We start from the raw sequence: 13,283 nt of genomic DNA, 5'->3' as shown, positions 1-13,283 counted from the left end.
AGTGAATCAGCCGATGACGTAATTTACTACATCAATGGCAGAAAAGAAGCATTTTTTGATTTTACATCTCAAACTTGGTAAATGATGAATGAGTTTCACATACTGAACCCAAAGGCCGTGAGAAGAGTGTTTCTAACATGCTGGAAACAAATTATATGACAGAAGCAGGAAATGTTTAAAAAACACATCAAAAATTATATTCCAATTACAGCATTCTTGGGAATGAATGCTACAGGTCAGATTACATATTATATGTTACATATTCCTATTTACAACCCTCTGTTTAGACTCATTGAAAGTTTATAGAAATGATTTCCGTTTTAACTGAAGCATTTCTTGTACCTAATTTCAGTTGACTAATAAAACTTTTTGATAAAAAAGAAAAATAGCCAATCTAGTTGATTTCCATTTCCATGTGGTAAGAAAGCTAACATTTATTGAGAGTTTACTATGTGTGAGTCGGTATGGTAAATGATTTGCATTAATATAAAAAATAAAAACAGTATTCCTTTGAGATGAATTTAGCCTTTACAAAGTAAAAAAGTTGCTTTAGTATTACAATGTTAAATTTTAAAAACGTGTGAAATAATTATTGGCCTACATTCAAAATATGAAGCTCTAAAAATACATCTTCTAAAGTTTAAACCTCTCTACAGAAATCCACATAGGTGTAGCTCAGACTTGGCATAGATTGTTTTCACTTGAAGAAACTGCTCTCTGTTTAGAAGATTTCCTTTCTTCAAGCAGAGGTTGGCAATTATGGCCTGGGAGGGCCAAATGCAGCTAGCCACCTGTTTTTGTGTGGCCCAAGAGCTAAGAATGGTTTTTGCATTTTAAATGGTTAAAAAAAGTCAAAAGAATAATATTTCGTGACATGTGAAAAGCACATGAAATTAAAATTTCAGTGTCCAGAAATAAAGTTTTATTGGAATAGAGCCACTCTCATCAGTATACATATTGTCTACGGTTGCTCTCATGCTATGATGACAGAGCTGAGTAGTTGTGACAGACACCATATGGCCCACAGAACCTAAACGATTCATTTTCTGGTCCTTTACAGGGAAAGTTTGCTGACCTCTGCTTTTAAGCAAAACAAGAAAGTTAAATATAATATTCATGTTTATAGATCTGGGGTTTGAAATTTTTACTTCAAAAAGTCAGAGAGGTATATCATTGACCTCATTAGTATTAAAACATACTCGTGTTGTGGTGGATTGCAGTGTGACACTTGAATCTAGCAGATAATAAGATGGGTTTTACAGCAATGGTTCTCAACGCGGGGCAATTTTGTTCCCCAGGGGACAACTGGCGCGCTCTGGAGACAAGGTTGGTTGTTGCAACTTGGGAATGCTATCGGCATCTAGTGGGAGAGGCCAGGAACTACGCTAGACATCCGACATTTACCCCATGGAGGATTATCCAGCCCTGAGTGTCAGTAGAAATCGATGCTTTTGAAGTGTGGTGTTGGAGAAGACTCTTGAGAGTCCCTTGGACTGCAAGGAGATCCAACCAGTCCATTCTGAAGGAGATCAGCCCTGGGATTTCTTTGGAAGGAATGATGCTAAAGCTGAAACTCCAGTACTTTGGCCACCTCATGTGAAGAGGTGACTCATTGGAAAAGACTCTGATGCTGAGAGGGGTTGGGGGCAGGAGAAGAAGGGGACAACAGAGGATGAGATGGCTGGATGGCATCACTGACTCGATGGATGTGAGTCTGAGTGAACTCTGGGAGTTGGTGATGGACAGGGAGGCCTGGCATGCTGCGATTCATGGGGTCACAAAGAGTCGGACACGACTGAGCAACTGAACTGAACTGAACTGAACTGAGTGTCAGTAGTGCTGAGGTTAAGAAACCCTGGTCTGCAAGAAACTGACAGTCTATCCTAACATCTAGACTGTGTGTGTGCTCAGTTGCGTCTGACTCTTTGCAACCCCATGGACTGTAATCCACCAGATTCTTCTGCCCGTGTAATTTCCCAGGCAAGAGTACTGGAGCAGGTTGCCATTTCCTACTCAAGCAGATCTTCCCAACCCAGGGATTGAATCCCTGTCTCCTGTGTCTCCTGCATTGGCAGGCGGGTTCTTCACCACTGAGCCATCTGGTGCCAGAGAACTTCTAGACTACCCCTTGAATACAAACACAATTGCTACTCAGTGACACTATCATTAATCTATCCCTACCACCCACGCCATATTTATATTAATATTTATAAGAATAAGAAAGACAAATTTCTCTTTATTTTATGGGTATGGTTTTATGACTAACAATTACCCATCTGTACAGTAATAATTTTCAAATTAGACCATTCCTATTCTCAACTACAAGCCTAAATGAATCGTTCTTTGTCTCATCAATTAGCCTGATTTACATTAAATCTGACTATTCCATTTTCATCTGGGCTTTCCAGGTGGTGTTAGTGGTAAAGAACCCGCCTGCCAATGCAGGAGATGCAAGAGATTTGGGTTTGATCCCTGGGTTGGGAAGGTGCCTGGAGCAGGAAATAGCGACCCGCTCTAGTATTTTTCCTGGGAAATCCCATGGAGAGAGGAGCCTGGTCAGCTACAGTTCTTGAGGTCAAACAGTCAGACACAACTGCGGGGCTGAGCACACATGTTCCACAATTCTTAACATATACCACAAACGAAGTAAAAATTTCCTTTCTACGTCAGAGACGTCTGTGAAGTAAGAAACCAAGCAAAAGCTGTGATAGCCTGGGGAAAAAAACACGAGGTAGGAAGATGAACCAAAGATCACTGCAATGTAAAGGCTAGTAACGGTTGAAAATTTTTAAAAAAGGACAATATGAAAGCTGACAAAATATTCGGGTTTGGTACATTTTAAGTCGAGGAAAATTTTCAAGACTGCATTAGAGGTTCTAATCAAGAGACACTAACTTTTATCAAACTCTTACATCTCATCCCAGTCCTGCAATCTTCTGTCCTAAAGCTGGGACAAATGGAATCACTTTAGGAACTCTATTTTTACATCTCTGTGTATAAAGGGAGTGCTCCATTTACACATAAATAGGGGGGTGTTTTTGTCTTGAGTCATATTACTAGAAACCCAGCTACACATTTTCTAGAATTTTTGAAGTACCATTTTACTTCTAAAATATTTAAATTTGTAGCTAGAATAATCACTTCTTATCAATTAAATATTTAAATGCTTTCTAATCTTGTAAAATTATCTCTGATCTTGTCATATTAAGCTATGATCTCTCAACTTTCTCAAAATCTCCCATTTCATGTAAATGAAATAATATTCTTGCTCATATGCTTGCTGTCCTATTTTTGAAAAACACTGTACCTTTTCGCCTGTGTCACCTTTGGGGCCATTCTCTCCAGCATCTCCCTAAGAGGGGAGAAAAGAAATATATGAAAACATAGTGGTGATTCTCAGCAATGAGTATCCTTATTTTGAGTTTTCCTTATTTTAAGTTTCCTTTCAGAGGCACTATATATTAATAGCTGTTGTAAATGTTCAACAGAGCTAATGTACCTTACTTGACCAACTGCTTGATATCAACCCGTCCAAATAAACTTTATTACAATGAAGATGACTGAATAGTTTTAAACTACTCCATGATATTAACAGAAAGTAATTTCTCTGACTTTTAATAGCTTATTCTGGCACTTAGAGCTGCTTTAACTTTCTGTTTCCTCTGCTCACTCTAACAAAGACTTTCTACTGATTCCCTCCATATGCTTTCTGCTTTATCCCTTCTGTCTCCTTCTTTGTCCCATTCCTGATTCCTGGACTCCTGCCCTCTCCTTTCCCTTCCATCTGTGTAAATTCTACTCTGTCGTTGAGCCCATCTCAAATCTCTAGGCTCTCAAAGTGCATGACACAGCCCTCAAAACTGTGCAGTGAATATTGACTTATCTAGGCATACATGTTTTGCATTGAGAAATAAATGTTTTAATAAAGTCAATAAATAAAAATTTTACCTTATTAGAGAATCTTCAAAAATCATAGCAAAGTAATCTGAGGAGTTTATGCTTCCTTTGTTAGTTTTGAGAGCTCCTATGCCTATTTTGTCACTGATATCTCCTTTCTACCCACAAAGCAATGTAGTAGAAAACAAGTCATTTGTGTATTATCCATGTTTTGTGTCCTAAATTCTGAATTCTTTAAGTCACTCAGCATGTTCTAGTGGAAACATCACAGACTTTGGAGCCTGAGACCTAGCCCAGCTCTAGCACCTACTGAGCAAGTGAAAATCTATTTGCATCAAGTTTCTCCTGTGCAGCACAAGGACGAGAATATTTTACAGGGTTATAAGAAATAATTCCTGTGTCTAAAGCAACTAGGACCATATCTGACACAACGTAAGCTGTTAATGGTGGCCATTAGCAGTAACAATGCATTATTGTTCTTGTATTCCATAAGAATACCCTTCTGGCTCCCATAAGAGGTCCCGATTCTATCATTTAACGTTTTCCATAAAATAAGAGAGAAGCTATTGATAATGATCTCCCTGAGAGAAGGAGTGTTGAGAGAGGGAGATTTTAACGTTTTCTCTTCGGTTTCTCTTCTTGTTTCAACTAAGCACGAGGCTAACCTGCCCGGGAATTCTTTTATGGAGACGGGTACACCAGAGCGCCCGAGAGTCTGAGTCACTTTATCCCATGAGCCCCTGGAACCATGCTGGCACTGCTGCTTTCCCCTCCTTACTTTCTACACAAAAGAGTCATCTGATGACTAATTAATTTCACATTAATTACCATGAACTGGTTGGATGCCAAATAAATATACTGATCATCAGTTATGAAGGACTTTTGATAGGCAGCCCATTAGCATGCTTTAAAAAATTGCTTGGAAATCCCTTTGTTAAAAAACAAAGCAAATAAACTTTCTTATTAGGAAAACTGGTTCAGAGAGGTCAGGAGGCAAAGGGTTTGACTGAGCAAAGCCACCCTTCTGCTTTGCTCACCTTCCGTTTAAATCAATGTCTTTTATTTTTGTTTTACAATGGTCAAAAATACAGTTAAATTCACAAAGCTTGCTGGATCTGTAGATGTATTTCTTTTGGGGTTAGTGGTGATGATACTGATTTGTCAGAAAGATGTCACTTATGAAGAGCATTATGTGATATCTTGGTGATTGCCTACACAGACACCACACGTTTAAATACCGGTAAAGTACATAGCAAGAGAACATTCCCCAAGGTGGGAAGAAGGGTGTCTGTCTGAGAGAAATTAAACACACGCACTCTGCTTTTCCTTTTGTTTCTCTTTTTAGGTTTTTATGGGAATTCTTTGTGGGACAACTTTCAGTATGTTTGCTGCTGGTAAACATCTGTATCCCTTTAACCTAATGACCTAAGAAGTAATAGAGGTACGGATGCTTAGAACAGTACTGGAATGGCATTGGCAAGCAGGCAGAACAGAAATTTTGCAGGCCTAGAGGTTTTTGAAAGCCATTTTAAAGCCTGACACAGAATGTTTAAATTTGCTTTCTCCTTTCTTTAAATCTTTCTACCCAAACTTCTGAACATACATAAGAATCACCCTACTTTCTCCTTCCATTAATTAGCAGTTTGAAAGAAACAGTGGCCAGTATATCTATCTACATCTATATCTAGGCATAGCTTGTTTATTGCGCTTTGCTTTATTGCACCTCTAAGACACCGCATTTTTTACAAATTGAAGATTTGTGGCAACCATGTATCAAGCAAGACAAAAGGCACCATTTTTCTAACAGCATCATTTTTCAATTAAGATATACATACTGTTTTGGAGTTATAATGCTATTGAACTCTTAGAGGATTACGGTATAGCATAACTTTTATGTGCTCCGAGAAAATAAAAATTCATGTGCTTCATTTTATTGCAATATACACTTTATCGCTGTGATGTGGAATGGAACCTGCAATATCTCCAAGATATACTTGTATACCTGTACTTATCTATCCATCCACATATAAATACAGTTTAGTTTGGTACCTCTTGGGGGGAGGAGATTAAAAACAGGCAGAATCATCTTACCTTTACTCCTTGTTCTCCAGGTTCTCCCTGCACAAAAGAACAAAGTGAGTGACACATTAAATTATAAAACACCTAATTAAGCGACATTAAACAAAATCAAATATTGAGAATACTAGTTAAATTATATGTGATATTTTCTATTTTGCCAATATATAGTGAAAGTGAAAGTGAAGTCACTCAGTCATGTCCGACTCTTTGCGACCCCATGGACTGTAGCCTACCAGGCTCCTCCCTCCATGGGATTCTCCAGGCACGAGTACTGGAGTGGGTTGCCATTTCAGTTGCTTTCTAAAAGCAAATGATGAATTTCCTGGAAAATTGAATATGGATATCAATAGCAAATATTACCTTAATTCTTTTCTTTTAAGGACTAAAGATGATCAGCAAAGCCTGGCTTTTAGGGCACTAAGGAGAGCAATGTTGAGGCAATTCTGATATTATGACATCTTATTCCGACCAGACTCAGACTCAGTAAGGTGAGCTAGCACATCCCTCTGTGAAACCTTTCATTCAAAGCACCCCCTGGTGCATGGATTATTTCTGGGGTCTGGAGTACCAGTGTAGTTCACCAGAATATCTTGCCCTGACATGACTAAGGCCTGAACTTGGACCCTTTCACAACGTCATGAATGCTCTTCAATCTGTTGTTAGCCACCGTGTTCTTAAATCAGGTGTACTTTAGGAGTCATTAGTTTTTTCAGAAAAGATACTAGATTGAGGCAGAATCTAAGTGAGTTTAGGAGAGATGTCTTTATACAAAAACGATGATCATGACAGTATAAAGACTAAAACGCAAAACTGTGTTCTGAAAAGCCTCATTTCCATTTTACCCAGGAAGAGACAGGGAACAGAATCAGAGAGTAAATCTATAGCAAATCACACACATTACGATAATATCCTTCTTAAGAAAAGCTTGAGGAAGTGTTGCAAAAAGGTCACACTGCTTTAAAAATTATTTTTAAGGCGGTTATTGCATTAAAAAAAAATCCTAATGCACTCTTAAAGTCAGTTTGAAGGCAGCACTCTTTTCACTCCCTGAAACTTGGCTGGACCCTTTGGCTTTTTGAATTTCTGGTTACCTTTCACTGCTTAACAACCATCCTGATGGTTGCTAGGCAACAGAAGAACAGTACTGAGAACAAGCATTAAGCATTAACTCTTATCATTTGACTTTTTAGCATGGAGCTAGAGAGGGAAGAAGACAGGAAAATGGCTGTAGTCCCAGAAGGAATATTTTCTTTCCTCTCCTGCAGGACAAAGGACAGGTTTATAAATTTTAAGTCTGTTCTAGGCGCCTGTCAATAGCAATGTGATCTGTAAAATCAGCTGACGGGCATCTGTGGGTATGGATACACAGCAGCACAGCTGATGGGATTAGACATTAGTTCTGTACTTCAAGGGATGGTCACTCATCAAAGGATTTGGGATTTGTCTGCCTATCTGGTTTAAACTAAACTGTCACCAATCTTTTTATATTTAACTGATTCATTTGTTCTTCAGAAACAAAGGAAATTTGGAATCACCCCCCAAATCTCCATTGCATTTTTTTCCTATTTAGTAATGCAGACTACATCCATTTTTAAATTTCAAACATGCTACATTTTTCTTATGCTTTTCATTTGATTAACTTGTTGGGTTATATAAGTTTTAGAGGCGGCCAAATCCTGAGGACAAGTCACAGTGGCACTGTAAACATTTTCTCTAGTATATCTCATAAAAATTATGCGAACATTGGTAGTGTGGATGTGACCTATGTTTTAATACATTCATCAAGTGGGAAAATGACAATAGTCATATTTGAAATACAGGCTTTCTCACATTAAGTATCCCAGAAGTCAAAGTGTAGACAATCATATCCTACACTTTCTGTGTGTTTTTAATGTAATGAGAATCATGAACATCATTTATTCTTTAGTCACAAAGTTTTATACTATACCATATTTTACTATTGACAAGAGATTCCATCCAAGTAAAACCAGTGGGATATAAAAAATTGTAACAGCTTAAAATTTCATGAAAAGTCATGCCTCAAATGACTCTGCTTGGTTTTCTTTGTACCAACCTTTAGCCCTGGTATTCCATTCTGTCCTACTGCTCCAGGTAACCCGGGTTCACCCTCAAAATAAAAAAAAAGATACTACTAAGTAAAACACACAAAGTCAACACGTTATACAGATTGTTAGAGGATATAACCAACCATCCAATAATACTCAAGAAGTACATAGTATGCGAAACTAGTTATACAAGTTAGCTTGTTTAGGCCAAAATTCTGTGCTATGGACCAGGGATACAAGAGGGCTAATTTTCTTGTGTTCAGTCTTTTCTTCACTAAGAAAGCAAAAGCAAATTACCAGTGGAAATGAATATTTAGCACGGTGCTAGGTACACCAAATAAATATTTGCTGAATGAGTAAAAGACATCTGAAAATTTAAGACTTGATGGAGAATTTTCAAGCGATTCCTTAGCTCAGGAAAACACAGACTAAATCATCGTATTTATTAGAATTAAGGAAAATGAGCATCTCCAAACCTAAATCTTAAAGCATACACACATCTACTTAATTCCTTTAGACACATCTGACACAAAAATAAAGATGGCTTTGATTTCTCTCCCCAGTTTCACTGTAAAAATGATTAAAATAAACATTCACAGCTGTGGTTTTCATTGTCATATTGAGTGACAGATATTTGAGAAAATGATGATGGCTATTAGCTAGAAAGATTACACATTTCAGAAAGATAACGAGGTATATCAGTCTTTCTAGACTCTGAACCAACAATTGTTTGCCAAAGAAGAAGAGGAAAAATCTTTTCAAGTCCTCAGAAGCAAAGGAAAAATATTCTTCATGATGACTGCAGTTAACAATACTCTATGGTATATTTGAAAGCTGTTAAGAGAGTAGGTCTTAAAAGTTCTCATCACAAGGAAAAAAAATGTAACTATGTGAGATGATGGATGTTAACCAAACTTATTGTGGTAATCATTTCACAACATATACACATATCAAATCATTATGGTATACACTTAAAACTAATTCAATGTCATATGTCAATTGTAACTCAATAAAACTGGGAGAAGACAGAAAGCAGTGTGGCTTTTGTTATTTTCATGAAGCTTAAAAGTACAGCAACTAGAATTTCATGTAAAAACATTCCCAAGTCATTTATTATGTGCTTCAACTACTGGGCAAGTTTCTTTCCACCGAGAGTTAAAAAGCTGCTCCTTAGTTGATTTTTTTTTTTTTAAGTTGACTATTTTTTTAGAGCAGTTTTAGGTTCATAGCAAATTTAGTTGATTTTTTAAGAATGTTCTCTAAGCTGCCTGACTTAGGACTTTCCTGATAAGTCAGTTGGTAAAGAATCCGCCTGCAATGCAGGAGACCCTGGTTCAATACCTGGGTCAGGAAGATCCACTGGAGAAGGGATAGGCTACCCACTCCAGTATACTTAGGCTTCCCTGGTGGCTCAGCTGGTAGAGAATCTGCCTGCAATGCGGGACACCTGGCTTCAATCCCTGGGTTGGGAAGATCCCCTGGAGAAGGGAAAGGCTACCCACTCTGGCATTCTGGCCTGGATAATTCCATGGACTGTATAGGCCATGGGGTCACAAAGAGTAAGACATGACTGAATGACTTTCACTTTCACTTCTTTTTTTTTTTTAATTTAATTTTATTTTTAAACTTTACATAATTGTATTAGTTTTGCCAAATATCAAAATGAATCCACCACAGGTATACATGTGTTCCCCATCCTGAACCCTCCTCCCTCCTCCCTCCCCATACCATCCCTCTGGGTCATCCCAGTGCACTAGCCCCAAGCATCCAGTATCGTGCATCGAACCTGGACTGGCAACTCGTTTCATACATGATATTTTACATGTTTCAATGCCATTCTCCCAAATCTTCCCACCCTCTCCCTCTCACTTTCACTTCTAAGCTGCCCGGAGGGCAGAAATTGTGACATTTTAATATCTGCGCTGTTACCTTCAAAAACACATACCCTAGTAAAATGGTAACATTTTTTAAGTGCCAGGAATTTTACATTCATTAACTCACTTAATTCTCACAAGTTTCTATGAGATAAGTACTATCTTTATTTCTCTTTAACAGGTGAAGAAACTAAGGCACAGAAAGGTAAAGTAATTTTTCCAGATTTACACAACTCTGCCTTAAGAGGTTGTGCTCTTAATACAATTATGCATTGGTGAATGAATGCATCTAGAAATTGGGAGGGCTGGTGATGAATATTTCTATCCTCGTTATCATTTGGTTTATACTCCTCATTAATAAATGACCTCCAGAATGTATACAAACTTGGACTAAATGTAACTTATTTAAAGATGATTTTGTACACCTACCAGATAAAACTAGGCAATGTGAAGCATATAGTGTCTTTCTAAAAGGGCAAAAAATGTTTTACGATCATACTGGGTTATTGTACTATTTGTACAATTGTACAAATAATATTGTACTAATTGCTAATGTCTTAACTTATGGAAGAAATTCTTCTTCCTCTATAAAGTTATATTGCAATCATTTGCATTTTCCTCGAGAAAATGGCAAAAATGTTGACTTGGAATAACGATGGCCATTATAAGAAAATTTTGATATGCCCTTTGTAGGTGGCTCAGATGGTAAAGCGTCTGTCTACAATGGGAGAGACCTGGGTTTGATCCCTGGGTTGGGAAGATTCCCTGGAGAAGGAACTGGCAACCCAGTCCAGTACTCTTGCCTTGAAAATCCCATGGATGGAGGAGCTTGGTGCAGGCTACTATCCATGGGGTCGCAAAGAGTCGGGCACGACTGAGCGACTTCACTCATTTTCACTAAGGGTAAGAATAGAAGATCCCCTAGAGGAGGAGATGGCAACTTGCTTCAGTATTCTTGCCTGGAAAATTCCATGGACAGAGGAGTCTGGGGGATCACACAGTCCATGGGGTCACAAAAAGTCAGACACAACTGAGCGACTGAGCACATACAAGGGTAAGAACTCCATAGGAAATGGAATACACCCCTAAAGAGGACTCTCATTTACCATGTAACCATAAAAAGAGCTACGGAGTCTGCTTCTTCAAAGAACCTACAACAGGATGCACTAATATCATAACTCATGGTTTAATGCAAACAAGAAATGCTGCCAGAGAACAATACAAACTTTGTTTAGACTTTCAAAGAATAACTATGGTAGCCAGAATTATTTTTTTTTTAATGGTTAAGCCCCTGGAACCAGACGAAATACATGCTGAGATTTTGAAGCACGGGAGACAAATGCTGCTTAGGTATCTGCATAACATCCTTCTTAAAATATGAACATCGAGGGACTAAAACTTGATCCTTTTCTTCCTTTGATTTTATGTTTTGTTAAAATAATCTTTTAACGTAAAAGGAAGCAAAACATTGCATCCATAATCCCATCACTCTATAACTGTTTTCATTTTGTCCTGTTTCCTTCTAGTCTCTTAAATTTATGCTTACATATTTCAAGCAATTGTAAACTTATTACATAGTTTGATGTACTGATTTTTTATTATTTTATACTGCATGTTTGGTTTTACACAGTATTTGTGTCTTATAAATAGTTTATCATCTATCAAAGTCAGGTCTGATCATTTGTTTAATCTGCCCCAAATTGTTGAATACTTACATTGTTTCCAATCTTTGCTATTAAAGATAAATTAAACATCTATGTAAATATTTCTAAGTTGCTTTCCAAACAGGATCTGAGCTTTATCTGCTTTTCCAGGCACCCACTCTGTTACTTTTTCCCAACTTCATCAGCATTGTATATCATAAGCTTAATTACTTTTGTGGCTATTTTAATGAGTACAAATAAGAACTTCCTAAAGTTCAGTTCTACATTTATCCCTTGTAAGGTTAAATAGGTATCCAGCAAGATTTTAAAGCTAAAAAGTGAATAAGGCTGTTTCCTGAATGAAGCAAGGCAAGATAAAAAGAAGGAAAAGTGGCTCATAGCATTTTACCTTTCTAAAAAGTTATAATAAGAAAAATACACTCAAATTCAGATTAGGAAGTTATGAAACATTCTACTATTGTTCAAATTTAGTTTCCCAGGTTATGGTAAAGTAATGTTACAGATGAAACATTGTACAACTTTGAGTACCAAGGCCAAGCAGTGGGATTCTGGAAGACATTAATTCTTTCAATTAACATTTAGTGAAGATTTACTACATGTTTTACTCTGAGCAGTGTTTCCTGGGATATAAAGACGAAATAGACATGACAAGTGCCTGTGCCCAGAGAACTTATTTTTGAGTGAGAAAAGAGATATCTACATAAATAACTTAAAAGGATATCTAATTGAGATGGAACTTTTTTCTTTGAGCAAAATGTTCTTCATAAAGAGGCATAATAAATAGAAATCAAAGGAGAGTCTTAATGAAGAATAAAGCATACATCATATAGTGTATTAGTATTTTCTAACATATGAAGACAGAATATTATTAATCTCATGCTGCTGCTGCTGCTGCTGCTAAGTCGCTTCAGTCGTGTGCGACTCTGTGCGACACCATAGACGGCAGCCCACCAGGCTCCCCCGTCCCTGGGATTCTCCAGGCAAGAACACTGGAGTGGGTTGCCATTTCCTTCTCCAATGCATGAAAGTGAAAAGTGAAAGTGAAGTCATTCAGTCGTGTCCGACTCTTCACGACCCCATGGACTGCAGCCCACCAGGCTTGTCCATCCATGGGATTTTCCAGGCAAGAGTACTGGAGTGGGGTGCCATTGCCTTCTCCGTATTAATCTCATGAGGTTTCCTCAAATAGTTACAGCTACATTACTTTATTGTTGTACATAATACAGTATAAAAAGTACATATACAGAGAAATATATCAGAAAAGTATAGACCAAAAAAAGAGGAATTAAGTTTTATGTGTATGTGTGTATGTGCATGTAGAGAAATAGTCTCGTGTTTATTGGATATTTTATTCATCTGTTTCTGAATGCATCTCATATTCACAAGTACTAGGGACATTATAAAGATAGTAATAAACAAAAATAGCAGCCAACATCTTAACTACAGGTAGATTGATGGATTTTTCTTTATTATACTTTAAATTCCCAGTGTATTACTCTCAAATGACAATTTGTGCATTTAAGCTATAAATAAGTTGAACTGACTTTTGAGAAGGATGACACTACTTTCTTTCTTTTTAAACCAGACACTCACTCAAGGCTTTTACAATTATTTCAGGTACAGCTATTCAGGGGCGATTTGAAAGAATACTTAAAGGTAGAAAGGAATGTAGTTTCCTTACAAAACTGAGTGCTAAAGAGAAA

At 37.4% G+C, this 13,283-nt stretch overlaps 1 protein-coding gene across 1 annotated transcript in view; it reads right to left on the bottom strand.

Annotated features, from left to right (window-relative positions):
* The window catches only part of COL25A1 (collagen type XXV alpha 1 chain), a 485,880-nt gene that overhangs the window by 67,251 nt on the left and 405,346 nt on the right, over positions 1-13,283 (bottom strand). The window contains exons 13-15 of the mRNA XM_045166311.1: positions 8,051-8,104; positions 5,989-6,015; positions 3,308-3,352 (exon numbers count right to left, since the gene is read on the bottom strand). Coding sequence (XP_045022246.1) covers positions 3,308-3,352; positions 5,989-6,015; positions 8,051-8,104 — 126 coding nt within the window. The remainder of the gene's footprint in view (positions 1-3,307; positions 3,353-5,988; positions 6,016-8,050; positions 8,105-13,283) is intronic.

The sequence above is a fragment of the Bubalus bubalis genome, chromosome 7 (assembly GCF_019923935.1).
Source record: "Bubalus bubalis isolate 160015118507 breed Murrah chromosome 7, NDDB_SH_1, whole genome shotgun sequence".
NCBI lineage: Eukaryota > Metazoa > Chordata > Mammalia > Artiodactyla > Bovidae > Bubalus > Bubalus bubalis.
The sequence above is the reverse complement of the archived record's forward strand: the minus strand, read 5'-3'. Positions and strand labels throughout refer to the sequence as shown.